Source organism: Palaemon carinicauda, chromosome 36, assembly GCF_036898095.1.
Source record: "Palaemon carinicauda isolate YSFRI2023 chromosome 36, ASM3689809v2, whole genome shotgun sequence".
Lineage (NCBI taxonomy): Eukaryota > Metazoa > Arthropoda > Malacostraca > Decapoda > Palaemonidae > Palaemon > Palaemon carinicauda.
This window is the reverse complement of record NC_090760.1, coordinates 75,152,660-75,168,157: the sequence shown is the minus strand read 5'-3', so window position 1 is coordinate 75,168,157 and position 15,498 is coordinate 75,152,660. Positions and strand designations below refer to the sequence as shown.

The 15,498-nt window shown below is 33.6% G+C and overlaps 1 protein-coding gene across 1 annotated transcript in view; it reads left to right on the top strand.

Moving 5' to 3' along the window:
* The window catches only part of LOC137628703 (potassium channel subfamily T member 2-like), an 82,500-nt gene that overhangs the window by 55,146 nt on the left and 11,856 nt on the right, over nt 1-15,498 (top strand). The window contains exons 10-13 of the mRNA XM_068359854.1: nt 10,467-10,566; nt 11,826-11,931; nt 12,345-12,532; nt 13,045-13,301. Coding sequence (XP_068215955.1) covers nt 10,467-10,566; nt 11,826-11,931; nt 12,345-12,532; nt 13,045-13,301 — 651 coding nt within the window. The remainder of the gene's footprint in view (nt 1-10,466; nt 10,567-11,825; nt 11,932-12,344; nt 12,533-13,044; nt 13,302-15,498) is intronic.

Genomic DNA, 15,498 nt, shown 5'->3' with positions numbered 1-15,498 from the left:
AAATGTTCTGTATTCCCCTTTCTGCTGCCAGATATTTATATGGATATATTCCATAGCTATTTAAGTAAGGAATTAGGGCTCGTTCTTTTATTCAACGACACAAGGAGAAGAAGTACAGTATTTTAGCAACCTTAAGGATCCAGTGTTGTTTTCACATTGGTTATTATCGCAGCCCATTCATTTCTTTCTCAAACCAAAATTGCATTGTGGGAAGTACTGAAACTTGCTATTTACCTATACTGTAGTATGCAAAATTAATTAAGTTAACTTGGAAACATTTCATGAGACTTGGAAATTGGAAGTTATTTTGAAATATTGAATACAGTATCTGTAGAACTCAACATTTTTGGTTCCTCGTTAGCCTAATCTCAGAACACATGCAGGCTGACAGTATTTTTGGACATTTTAACAATTTTTTTATTGCTGAATACTGCCCATTCGTGTATTAGGATTTCTCTTGTAATGATATACAGCATTATCATATTATAATATTTCCATTTGCGTTGGTTTTAAAGTTTCCTAACACAAAGATGTTTCAAAGTAGAGTACAGGACAGTAGGCTATTTAACCATGGTGTAAGAATTTCTTTGTTTTTTGGAGGCAGATGATAATATAAAAAACTGTGACCCCTCCCATTTCATAGTTGGGTTATCATAATCTTTGCAGTTTCATTTTTTCAAAATTACAAGTATTATAATACTTTTTTTTCGTTTTCACAATCACCATTTAAAAGAGCTTTCAGTATTCCTCAACTTTTTATTGCTTTTTGATATAGAGTGAGCATAGTAATGGTTTAGTCTATAGGACACTTCTAATTTTTATTAAATTTAATCTGCGTTTTATTGAAATAGACATCTGTACTGGTTTATAACTCTTCAGTTGCTATAATATAAATTTTAAGCAACATAATATAATTTCATATTAGGCAAGGGTATTTACTCACTAAGTTTCCTTAATCTGAAAATATAAATCCTTAGAAATATTTTTTATTAAAGAGACTCCAATGTAAAGACAAGTAGATACTGTTGATAAACTAAGATTTTGTCATTCAATTGCTAGTCTTTGTTTTATCTGTATTTGAGCAACTAGCCAAAGTAAGAGCAAGGAGATGTGGGAGTAAGCCAACCTCTTTACTTGCCATCCAATTATGCACTGCTTTCTTACAAAGAAAATTAAGAAATAATCAATTGAAAAAACATCTTCGCATACAAGGAAAGAAGGTGGTACAATATCATAAGGGGGACTGAACTATGATTGTAATAGTTCTAAAATCTGTTTTGTACATCACTACTCCTACATTACTTTATCCAGTTTTTATGAGAGAGATGTCTCCCATACTTCTATGCGAGGCACAAGTTAGATGATAAGTGAGAAGCCAAGTGAATGCAACTGAACATTATTAAATAGACATCGATCTTCAATACTAGGACTTGCGAGCGAGAACGTCACAAAAATTCAAACAAAATCAGGCATAAACTTTCAAGTTTATACAGGTTGGTTTATTAACATTGCAGGGAAGAGCGAGTTATAATATAACAATCAAAACAGTCACAGTGTACAGTTGCAAATGGGTTTCAGTTATGTATAAAATGGTACCGCAATATTTTACTGCACATTACTGTACTGTATTTGTTCTAAAGTTTTGCTATGAACAAAATCCTTCAACTCCTTGTGTCGTTAGAGAGCCTAATAGAGATTTTTTTATACATTGTATCTTTTCTTTAGGCAACCAGTACTGTATATGTGGATTCTCAAAGACTTTCAGAGCTGTCACATCTTGCATATTCTCTTGATATCATGTATAGATTGGGATAAATTTTTCAGTTTGCAGGGTACCCTCATGCATGAACATTTATCTTTGCCCAAAATGTCGGTATATTCCTACATTGTTTTTCTTGGAAAGTGGTCATATTTTCTTAATCGTAATTTGTATACATAATGTAATTCTTTAAAGTCAAGGTATCTCAAAAACTATTTTTGACTACTGTACATTGATTTATTGTTCCAGGTAGAGATTTGAATGGATATAAGGCTATTCATAACTTCTATTGATATACTGTACACTTAGTTTTTAAGGGAGTCCTAATATTTGTGTAATTGAAGTTTTTCATAGAATTTTATTTAAGTAATCTCATTACATTACCAGTTACAGCTTTATCTATAACAGTATTTCTATGAACCCCCCCCTGTCATTCATATTGTTCCCCTCTCAAAGCTGGTTAAATTTCGATGTGTACCCTTGAACTAGAAATGTCCTGTTTTCTTTCCATGTAATTATCCTACTCCTCTGGTGTTGTATTGGGGTCATATGGTGTATATAGTAACACTATGGCATGGGTAGATCATATCCCTTTGCCTTTTAGTCCTCTTGTCACACTAGGTTCTCAAACACATGTCACCCAAGCTCCAGATGGTGATTTTATTTTTTAGGAAATTCTAAAGAAATGCATTTTTACTTATTCAATTTAACAGGATGTCTTCTGGCTTCTCTGTGTTTTCTTAGGAGCATTGTTCAATTGATTTATTGATGAGCCATATAGTAATGATCTTCATTTTTCTTTTGTCATCCCTCTCCTTCTCAATGTGGGAGTCAGCAATGTGAATGCCAAATGTGCTTCATAGAAATAAATGTAATTTTAATCGTAAAATTATTTCTATGCTTGCCTGGTGTTCGTGTAACTAATTATGTCAAGGATGTTGAACTAGTTTTATCTTTGAGACTTAAAGGCAAGGGGATATAATTTACCCGCTCAGTAGTGTTGCCATAAACAGCCATACGAGAGATAGGGAAATCACAAGGAAAGAAAACAGCAAAATTTTCAACATTTAACAAACATTGAGAAAGAAGCAATACAAAGGTCAGATGGACATAGAAATATGTAATATTATCAGTAAAATGCTGTTTATCAGAAATGCAATGCTTGTAGAATTCTTATTTTACTGGTTTGTAAATATTTTCATGGATTGATCTTATACCTTTGTTTCAATATTCTTGTATTAAAAAAGGAACTCTGAAGTAATTGGTGTAGGTGATAGAAAAATTTCATATTTGTACAGATGAAAGACTTTGTAAGTATTTAAGTTTGAAACATAATAGTGTGAATTATAACATAATCTTTTAGACTTGAAAATTTGTTTCAATAAGAATGGGCAACATTTCCCCACATTATTTTATGCCATTTATGCAGCGAAGTTAGATTACTATTCATAGTGTGTTGTCTTTAGGGAAATTCTTGAATAAGTGTAGCTGTTCTGTCAAACCTTTCCCAGCTTCTATGTCGATCCATGAATAAGTTTTGCTTGTGAAGATAGAAAACCAACCACCTCCAAAATTTGGTAAGTTAGAATATAAGATTTAGTTTGAATTCTGACAGGTTTTTGACTAAAAAGATAACAAAGAACATTTTTATTGTATTAATTGGTCAGAAAATTACTAATGTAATTACTAGCTTTGTTTCCGGAAAAAAGAATATCTAATATTTGGAAACTAGTATTGAGCGAAAAATTCATGACAATTTAATTAAAAAAAAAAAAACTTAGATTATTAGAAATTACATAATCTGTAACAGGTTCTGACATTAAAAATAAAAAAAAGAAACATTAAAACCAAGAGGTAAAACATAAAACTTAGACACCAGTCTTAACAGACTTTTTTTTCTGAAGACAAAACAGTTAGTAGTAGGTCTTATTTCTATGAACCTCCCCTGGCATTCACATTATCATATCCCTTTGCCTTCGAATTCTCTCACCGTGCTAAGTGCTCGAGCACATGTCACTCGGGCTCCAGATAGTAGTGATGTTTGGTTTTTAGAAAGTTATATAGAAATCCGTTATTGTAAGGAGATCCGTGTCATCTGGCTTCTCTGTGTCTTCTTATGAGGTTGTTCGAAAGATTTATTGCCCGGCAATAATGATTCTCATTCTCCTCTGTGTCACATGCTGGAGTGTAAAGTGTAATTTGAATAATCATAATGAAAACGGCAATTTCCTCTCAGTTCCTCACATGAAGGATTTTCTTCATCTGGTATCTTTTCGTGTTGAATGAATTTGCCTTTTGATTCAGTGGAAAAGCCAGAGAAGAATATGCTAGGTTTGGCTGTTACCAGTTACTTCTCCCAGATTGGGGCCCATGTTACATCTAGGTCGGATTGATAATGTTTCACTTCAGGTAGCTTCCATTGCAATAATGATTTAAGGCCTTTTTCTCCCTTTCAATCAATGGCTACTTCATTTCACTAGGCTGTTTCTAACACCCTTAGCCTCTTTTAGAAGAGTGGTAAGCCATCAAGGTTTTGCTCTAACAGATGGCCCAGCAGCAGTGGCAACTGGACTCATCAATTTTATCGAAGAACATGATTACGTAAGGTTTTCTTTGGACAAGTGAAAAGATTAGGGGTAGGATTTGTAATTTGTTTTTTCGGGTTAGCATTTCAATTGTTCCTCTTTCCAAGAATACTATGTCATTTCTTATGAGGAGCTAAATGACAAAAACACAAAGAGAAGTGGAATTAAGTCAAATGAGGGACCTGACAGTTTTGATATTAGAACCACAGCTATTTTTCTTGAATACAGTAGAAATCTTTACTGTATTTGGAAAAAGTTCTGGCAACAGCTCAGTGCTGTACAGTTTTTTTTTTTTCCAAAAGTTATTTAGGAGAGGTCTGATTTGCTTATAAGAAATTTTGGACATTGGGTTCTGTGCTAGATGCAGATAATGTAGTCAAATGAAAATTATTTTAGTGTTATCAACAATTTTTTTAAGTTTTGATTTTTATTATAGTATTGATTTTATCTTTGGAAAGTTTCAGTGTGGTGTGTAATATAGTAAAATATATGCCGCCATATTAGACTGGTAAGGAAAGGCAAAGGGATATGATCTTCCTACTCGGTAGTGTTGCCATATGATCCCAATGCCATATTAGAGGGGTAAGAAAAGAAAACAGTGAAGTGCTTAGATTAAGAGTAGTCATCAACATTTAAACATATCGAGAAAGAAGTCATATGAATGTCAGGTGAGCATAGATATAAGTAATTTTGTTTTTTGGGGGGGCAAAAAAATAAAGATATGTAGTAGTACCAGGTTAGATTAATAAAAGATGGTTTTTCAGAAGATGGAAAATATTATGTTGAATCTGATAGAAATTCAGAACATGTAAGATGACGTACAAAGACAGGTTTTTCTCTAGAATATAGAGGACAAATCTATTTGCTGCTGATAGTAAGTCAGGACATGTAAATCAACCATACTTCTTTAATTTGTAGAAAAGGTTATATATATTTAAGAATAAGGTAGGTAAGAACTACTTGGAAAACACCTGATGATTGTAGATCAATTTATAAAATTTAGCCTAAGGTTATTCATTTTTATCTCAAGGTCCTTGTTGTCAAATGTAAGGGACATCAACACCCTCTAAAGTGCTGTGTATATGCCATCATGTTTATGAGTATTGTGCAACCAACACTTAAAAGTACAGTACACAATAAGACACTCTAACAAATACACATATACTGACATTTTACTTGACACCTTTGTATCCGTAGGAAGCATAGCTCATCCAACTTGTTGCTAACCATAAAAGTATGATTAAAATCAGCTCTATGGAAGTAGGACTAGCTAGTGCTATTTTTTGGAAAAATTTTTCCTTCACTTTATTTGCTGTAGAACTATCTTTGTATCGGTTTTAACTGAGGCTAGACCTATAATATGTAGTCTTCAGATTTTTTAAGCTGAGTCTATAACCATAATATTCAAATTGGTAAAATTATTGACAAAATGGTTAATGTTAAATTATATTAATGTAATGCCCTTTATTAAAGTTACATTTACTGAGGCCTGAAGTATGGCATCAAATGGTTTGTGCGAGTGACACTGCTTTCTGTATGATGTTAGAGTATACGTATGTTGCCTCATAGATTGTTCATTTAATTGAGTTGACTAAGTCTTGTATATTATTCCTTTCTCTTCAATTTTCTTTATCCATTGTCATTATTTATACAATATACCTGGCAATACCTTCCACAACCTTTTGTTTTTTTTTCTCACCAAAGGTGTGAGGAAAATTAGACATTATGGACTCCTGTATATAGTAATATGTTTCTAATGAACTGTTACTGAAATTGCCTGAAAAGTTTATCATTGCTATTTCTGCTTTACATTGTCATTCCAGTTAATGTTTTTGGTTTTTCATGGCTTGACAAAATTGTTCTTTTTGGTGTCTATTCTTACTTGTATCTAACATGCTGGTATTAGAGACTTGGGTCACTTTATTTGGTATTTCTTTCTGTGATCAACCCGTCATTGCTTTGTAAAGGTAGCCATATACTTACATGTGTTCATGCTTGTGAGACATTATAATTGAGACAACTTTGATTGGTAATACTTAACATTTGTTCTGTAGTCTTCAGTAGTGTCACAGCCTCTGTACCATGGTCTTCCACTGTCATTTGTTAAGAGTGCTTTTGTTCTAGGGTACACTCAGGCACACTATTGTATCTCTTTCCTTTCCCCACAGGGCTATTTTTCCATGTTGGAGCCCTTGGGCTTATAGCAAATTGCTTTTCCAACTATGGTTGCAGCTTAGCTAGTAATACAGTAATGATAATAATGGTGAGGAGATTTCTATATCACAATGGCTTCACTTTAGTATTGGAAGTGTGGAAGGAAGATCAGAAGATACAGTACTTCTGTTTTATGGGTATCATAAGGTTTACTGCTTTTGTTGTGCCATGATCTGTGTTTTATCAAAGGCAATTTTAAGGGTTCTTTACCAAGTTCTTTTGAGCTTGAATCTGCTTCATATAGTAGATATGATGAACCTTTATTATTATAGAAAAATTCAGTTCACTTATAGGGAGAAACTACCATGAAACCTTCTAAGTTTTATGGCATTTTCATTAGCACCTCCATTTACTTTATAGTTAAAAAACTAGAACACTTAGTGTAAGCAAAATGCAAGACAGCATTAACACGGCCACAGAAGTGTTGAAATATGCTTAACCAGCCCTGAAAGCTGATAGCTTTCTATCTCATTTCTTATCTGCACCACTTTAGGTTATGTAAGCTCTAGCACCTACACTTGCCTTGTTTTTGGCCCTCATTTAGGAGCTAATTCATTAGAGATTATTATACAATTTAGGCTATGGTATGTTTCTTTACATACTCTTATGTCTTACTCAACTACTCTTGTCTAACTCGTATCTAGTTGTAGAGGAAGTCAAAGTATATGACGCAAAGCGCCACCTCACTGTGGAGTGAGTGCTAGGAGTACCGAAAGAGGCTAAACAAAGCCAAATATTGACCTAGGAAAGAGAGCAACAATTGATAATTTTAGGAATTTGGGTTTTTAGTTATGATATAATTATTTTTGTTATTACAGTATTGTTGCTGGTACTGCTGCTTCTGCTGTTTTGGGTAAAAATTGGTTAGGATTACACTGGACTCTTATGCTTTTTGAAAATGCTTGTTTCCTTTTCTGCAAAGTAGGTAATGAATAGTAAATAATGTTATGAGTTTGTTTTTATGAAAAGGCCACTTATTAAAAGAATTATGTTAGGAAATAGGAACAGTTATTTGGACTTGGAAAAAGGAAAAGAAGGAAATTTCCGAGTCGTTTTGTATTGGCATCCATGACAAACTTTTATGAATATTTCCAATGAAATGTGCATTGCTGATTTTTCTCTCGCTTAAATAAGGGTTTCTTCCAATGACTGTTTGTATGAAATTAATCCAAGCTCTTTCCAATTGTTCTATGTCTCTGTTTAGTATTGTTTTTTTTATAAATGAACCATATGTTGAAGTCAGTGGCTTGGTCATTATTTTAACAATGTATTGCAGTGGTATTGTTTCTGTCATGACAACAAACTGATTTTTCTATGCTCAGATATATGGCATTTCAAAGTATTACTAACTTCAGTTACATAAGAGATGATTTTCATCACAGAAATATTGGCATTTACTATGAATGTAGGTTCGTTTATCAAAGTAAAAATATTAAATTATTTGGAATATTTGAAGGTTTTTTTTCAGCAATTTCATACTCTTGGTAGATGGCCATAAATTATTATTATTATTATTATTATTACTAGCTAGCTAAGCTACAACCCTATGCGGCAAAGCAGGATGCTATAAGCCCAAGGGCTTGATAATCGGGAATACTTTAATAGGAAACCTTTTATTTCCTTGATAGATTATTTATATTTATGTCATTACCTCCAGAGAATGTAATAGCAATTTCTGAAAGCATGAGTTTCTTTTTTTATATTTTATTGAAAAGGCACTAGCCTTGAAAAACCCTTTTCATACCAAATATTTTTGTGAGATTCTTTATTATGTGTCATTATTGTCTGTTAAAAGAGATCAGCAAATCCCACAACGAGACTTTTGCAAGACTTGTCAAAATGATTCATTTTTAAATGAGATTAGAACAAGAACAACTAAAAGAAGTTACAGCAGTGAGAGAAGACGTATTGGAACAAATGAAAAGTCCAAAGAAAGTAGCTGGTGCCGAAGGAATGCTGCGGAAAACCTCGAATACTGTTTCCGTATCACACAAAAAGTGTAAAGGAAAGTTCAAGTGTATTACTTGCCCAATTTTTAATGGAAGGTTTTAGGCCCTCCTTTATTTCCATATGTTTATTATCGTCTTTGTTATTCATTTCCCAGTTTCATTTATCTGTTTTTTAAGAATTATTTTGTGTTCTTATTGTTCTGAGGTTCTGTAGGTCTTAGTATATATTTAATTTTCCATATGAAAGTTTTAGTATGTTTGCTATTCATTTCAACTTTTTGGTTGAAAATTATAATATATTTGTTTGTTATCCAAGTTTTTATATGGAATTTTGTTTTGTTTTTTATATTTTACTGTTATTATTACTATTGTTATTATTATTATTATTATTATTATTATTATTATTATTATTATTATCGTTATTATTATTACAACAAGTTAATATTTATCTATTAATTGATTGCTTGATGCATATAATTGCATAGAATTACAACATACAATACTGTATTTGTAGACAAAGTGTCACTAAAACATGGTGGCTTGAGGATATGCTGTACTTATAAGGAGAATCTTTTAACGATGTTCGTACCTACTACATACAGTAAATACAGTACAACTGTATAAACATATTTAGGCATACAGATCGACACATATACACAAACGTATATTTGTACTAGCTCACAATAGTGGCATTTTGAATAGAGAAATTGTTAGATCTCCATGATCCATCACGTGATATTTATAGTCGGTGACCTGTGATTCTATTGTGTATCGTACGTTCGATAATGTCTGGTGAACGTTTTATAAGACGTAACTATCAATGTCTCAATGTTTCAAGTATCCAAGAGGTAAGTTCTGTCAATACTGCACGTCAGTGTGAAGATAGTAGTGTCCTTGCTTAGTGAAGTAATGAGCGTAATGTATTGTATGTTCGGTGTCGGCATATTTTTGGAACTCGCTTGTAAATAGTATTTTGCCCTTTGATATGACCTTTGACATATTTGCTTGTATGTGTTTAATCTAGTGAGATGCTAAGCTACATTTTACCCTTTTTCAAATAAGGCTATAACTGTTTGCAAGACCATCTAATAAAATACACTCTTTTCGGTTGTAAAAAATCTAAGAAGAAGGTTGTTTGTTCACGACAGTTTTAAAGTTGATAATAATTTTATAAAGTTACAAATATCAGTTTATTTCTGTAGGCTTCCTTATCTTCTACTCTTTATATTTTTTCCTATACTGTATTGCATTTTCTGCTGTGGAGTTTGACTATTTGACCAAAGTATAGTTTGACGTAATCTCCTATTGGAGAGAAAACCAGAGGGAGATTTTGTATTATTTTTATTATCGATGTCATAGGGATTTTATTTCCCTAATGTCTCTGGAATTTATCTTAATAGATTTGGTCTTTTCAGTTTCAGATTTTGAAGAAAATTATATTTACGTTATTGTATTCACAGCACGGTATAAGATTAAACATATATATTGAATGTATGTAAGCATATATATTTATACGTACACATACACATTGTAAGTGCACAAATGGTTATTTCATTACCAGAATTAAATTCAATATTGTTGTATTTACCATAGAAAATATTGTTCTAATCAAGTTACTTATCAATAATTATTCAATGATTAACCTTCTTTGTCATAAAATCAGCCCAAAGTCAATAGCAAAATGGCATCTTTAAATATACAACATGCTTTTAAAATCATACCTTACAGAGTTGATTTTTCTATTGATTAGCATTAGATTTTTACCCTTAATATTTTCCCTCAGACCATAATATTTATCCTTCCATTTTGAAACTTTGTCAAGTCTTAAAAAGAGTACTAAGTCTTGAATTTTAGTGTACATTAATTTAACGAAAGTTTTTAAGAAATAAAAAGTTTTTTTTTTGTGTTTCCACCAACGCAACCATTAATGTGTAGAACGTCTTGGGGTTGTATTTTCAGTTTTCCCTCAACATTTCGGACGACCCAAAGGAGGGCCACAGCAATTTGATCGAGAGAGCGGAAATTGCTCAGCTCGTTCGGTCGAGGATGCAGAGCCTAGGTGAGTCTTGCTTGCTTACATGTTTACATTATTTACTTGTTTATTAGAAAAGGTAAATGAGTGATTGATTCTTTCGTAAGAATCTATAAGAGAGATTACTCGACTGCCATATGTAGATGAGATCATGGTGAGGGGCAGATGGAGATGGTTTGGGAATGCTCTTTGTGCTCCCCAAGAGAGATTAGTTCACCCAACGTTTAGCTGGGCTCCACAAGGCACAAGAAGAGTTGGAAGACCCAGGCCTACATGGCTGAGGACTATGAAGTGTGAAGTAGGAGGTGATGAATGGAGAAGTATTGAATTAAAAGCTCAAGATAGAGACGACTGGTGAAATCTAACTGAGGCCGATTACGTCATTAAGCGTAGGAGGAGATGGTGATAATGATAACGAGCAATAAGTTATAGTTTTGTGAATAATCTTTTAGTCTGTTTTGGTGATACACTATATATCTTCTGAGTTTTCCCCATATATGAAGCACTGCAGTCGATAAAGAGTTGTATTGATCTTCATTGATTTTTTGAGTAATTAAGATTATTCTCTCTCTCTCTCTCTCTCTCTCTCTCTCTCTCTCTCTCTCTCTCTCTCTCTCTCTCTCTCTCTCTCTCTCTCTCTTTTATATGAATACTTATAACTTTTATGTAAGTCTCAAAATCAACATATTATTTTTTTAATCAATATAGTACAATTTTTTTTAACCAATATAGTATACCAATATCTAGCTTGCTGTCATTCATAAATCACTATATACAGATTTAATGAATGGTTGAATTTGCATAACAGCAGCAGAAAATAGAAGTGTGATAAGCAGAAACAGTCAATGCAAAATATTGTAAACATTGCAGATGTAATCTTGTGATATTTTTTATGTACATTATTTGAATATTGTTCTTTTGAGATGTTACTAATCCTTTTATGTCTTTGTTTAGAGAGACACAACTCTTATATTAATAATGTCTTGGTAGTGTGGTTGCTTGTAATCTTTTGTGAGTATGTATACTTCGAAATGCACGTTACATTCTTTTGTCTAGGTTCATATTGATATAGAAATGTTATAATTATCAGATTGTCTTTTTGTCCAAAATAATTTCAAGTGAAGCAATTAATTTTAAATGTGTAGGCATATTGCTTATTTTGAATGCTTTTGGAAACTCATAAGCAAACTTTTTCAGTAATTGACTGTCATCCAGATGATTATAGTGGTTTTTGTATGTATTTTGTCCAACTGTATTTGTTGACATGTTTACGTCACCCTTTCCAGCCTTACCACCGGAGGACTACGACGACGTGTCTGAAAAGCGGAACTCCCTTTCGTTTGTCATCATCAATCCCTCTTGTGATCTCAAATTGGAAGAAGGTGACATAGTGTAAGTGTGGTGTCCGTGTTTGTTGAATTAATTATGTAGTTGACTTGTTACTTGTACTGTACTCATTTTTTATTTCCTTTGTTGTCAAATCCTTGAGATGTTTCCATGTGGAAAAATGGGATGCGATGCAAGTCTCAACAGTTTTGAGGCTTGAAAAACATCTTAATTGACTAACTTCCTGTCAGAACCTTATATATGTAATATCAAATGACCATAATAGGCCTTTGTATGTAATATCATATGGCTATTATAAATCTATATTTAACAGGTTCCTCACCACAAGCCTTCATTTGATTTAAATGTTACCATCATAAACCTATATCTGTCCCTCGTTGAAGTTAAGAAATTTATTTGGATTAAAAGTTTCCACCATAGTTCTTTATTTGACTTTTAAATTGTCCTGATATTTTCAGTTATCTCATCCGGCCAAGTCCATTTTCGGCTCAGAAGACCTTTGAAAGGCACAACTCGCGCCGAAAGTCCAACATCTCTCTCTGTGATACGAGAAGGCGGAGCACTACATTCACGAGGCCGCCGCCTCTCACGTCAGCTCCTAAATCAAACTCCCTCAGCCTTCCGGACAGCCCACAGATATCACCCGGTAAGTTGCAGCCCCCGGGGTCTGTCGAGCTGAAAGAGGATGTCATTCCAAGAGCGTCATTCATGCATGGGAAAGTGTTTTGTTTTTTGTGTACTGTATCTTTCTCAAGCTACTCTTCTTAATGACTTTTTGACCTTTTCATTTCTTTACAAAATAAACAGCAGGAAAGGATTTGGTTCTGTTTAGGTGGATTCGTTGTTTTAGGCTTGTGATTTGCTTAAGAAGCAATAGTTAATTACTGGCATGAGACTAGCCAAGTAACAAGCCATATGAAAGTCATATTTTTAAATCTGTTCTGATTAAGTTGCTTGAAAATGGTAATGATAGAATAAACTTAGTTTTTATCGGAAACTTCAGATTTTACATTTCCTTTAGTGCAGAATCCAGATGAAATGGAACATTCTCCTTGCCGCTAGTAAAGAAATGTGGCAGTAAAAGGATGTCTTTCCACTCAGACTAGCATCTCTTTCTAACTGAGGTCACTCTTTTTTTTCCGTTTCCCAATCCCTCAGGGCCTGTCCTGGGTTCCCCTATAGACTCCCTTCACGTCCCCGTGTCCCCTCCTACAGGATATGTCCGTGGGCGATCCAACTCCCTTCGAGTCGATGACATCCTCATGCGACGATCCAATTCTCTGAGATTTGGTCTTGAGGCGACGAGAAAGATCAATAGTTTTGAGGAGTTGGGGATCAATCCCATCACACCACTCACCAGGGACGAGAGGACAGGTTCCATCAAGATCCCCATCAATGGTTCTATTGGGGTTGAGGTAGGGGCACCACTTGAGGTCCACTACACCGTAGAACGAGTGGTGTTGCATGGTCCGTCTCCTGCTGTTCAGTACGCCTTGTAGCCTAGCTGTAGTTTAGTGCCTGCTCCTAAATGTTGATAAGAAATTTGAAAGCCACATTACAGTACAGACTTCTTATATAGGGTTGATGGGTACAGTTAGTTCTGCAAATTGCATTTATGGATATTTATGTTTAGTACCTTAATCCTCCTTTGTTCATTCTCATACCGTATTCCTACATTTCCTCTCCTTCGTTATTACTAAACGGTATATTCTGCATAGTGTGCATAGAAGATAGGAAAAGAGAGAATGTATAAATAACAATGAAATATGTATAATTAGTGATATGCTTTTTCAATTGATGTAGTTTTGTCTCGTCACTTTACATTTCAATCACATGAGGTGATTGCTGTACAAAGCATGTGAGCCTGTGTTCTGTTAAGATTTTCACTTTAAAGCTTTAGTTTCACTGAATTGTTTGAGGTACAATGAGAGTAAACTTTGTCAACTGTAGGTCTTGCCTCATAATAGACTGTAAAAACCAATGGTGCCATCCATTGTAAACTATATAACTAATTGTAAACTGCTCAACTAAATGTATCACACCCCTAATAAACCTTCAAGATTGAAGATCTCACCACTAAAAAAAACTAATAACTAATAATATCTCACCCATCGTTGCGGGTTGATAAGTAAAGTTTGCACATTTTAACCATGTAGATAACTTAAGTAACCAACATTACCTTATAGTTTTGATAAAGGTTTGCTCTCATTTTGTACTTCAACAGATGAAGATCTACTACCTTAACAATCGTGACTTTTAATGTTGCCTCCGCACTGCAAATTTGTTAATAAAGGGCTCACCCTATAGAGAAATTTAGTAAGCATTGAAAATTTATCATCTCTCATTAAACTGTCAACAACCTTAAATTCTGATGCTTTCCTAATTCGAACAACTAAATTGAAAGTTTTGCACTGATCACGATGAAAATAAAAATGTCACTCTGTGGTAAACATGGAAGACAAAAGGTCACACCCCTAAATATTAACAGCTCAAGGTCTCACCCTTTGGTAGCCCCTAGAAAGCTGAAGGTAGGGGAACAACACCATTTTTGGGCGAATAGTTTTTAAATTGATAAAAATGAGTAAATTCACCGTAAGTTACCTCTGCCATCGTATCTATCATGGTGACAAGTTGTGTGGCAAAATCTTGAAAAATAACTTGAGCTACTTCTTTTCTCACATTCTTGACAAGAAGATTTTATAGTATGCCTCCTAAAATAGGTGTGATATACTGTATTTCACTCTTGCCTTTCATTATAAGTACTAACAGAACTAAGTGCCTGAATTAGAAATTTCTTTGCTGATTTGATTTTTATAACATGAACTGGTGAGGTACATCAAGTTTCATGTCACCTCTTCTATTGTTTAATTTTCCCCAGATTCAAATATTATCTCGTTCAGAAGGCAGGTCCGATGTTTTTGTTGAGGTTGGATCCTAGTAATCCTTCCCTTTATTATTTTCCTGCAAGCATGGCTAGTGACCGGAGTTTCTCAACTTGACTTTCTTCTAGACCATTTATTGTAGTGAGGTTTCTCTTTATGGTCATGGATAAATTCATTCCAATTTGTAAATTAGTTATTTAGGAAGGGGTTTGTTGCCAAAGGGTGGGAAATTAATTCCTATGTTAACAATTTTCAAATATTCATTTTGTACAAGCCATGGGCAGTGATGTGGGTATAAGCTAGATCTTTTTTTCCCCAAAAAGTTAATTCTCCAAAATTCCTTTGAATTGGCCATTAGTTTTTGTGAATGTCATGTTTTAAATTTCCTGCAATGTAGTGCCATACTTAGTTTATTATCTATTGCTTGACCTTTTTATATGTGACCTCTTAGAATCCTCTGTATAGGTAAGTTCATAGAGTAATGTACTTATCAACTTTATATCAACTTTTATTACTGCAGCGTAAGGAACATGTATTGAGAGAAATATCACATCGCATGTCTGCTTGTATTTTTCGTGCAAAACGTACCGTCTATGTTAAGTGGAAATTTAATGCCTGTTCACTTTTATCAATGAGTTTTATTGAGATTAAATCACAGAGAGTTTACACATGCTAGATTATTTTATGGTGATGTTGCCATATTCATTCATTTGTAAGTTTTGTATTATAC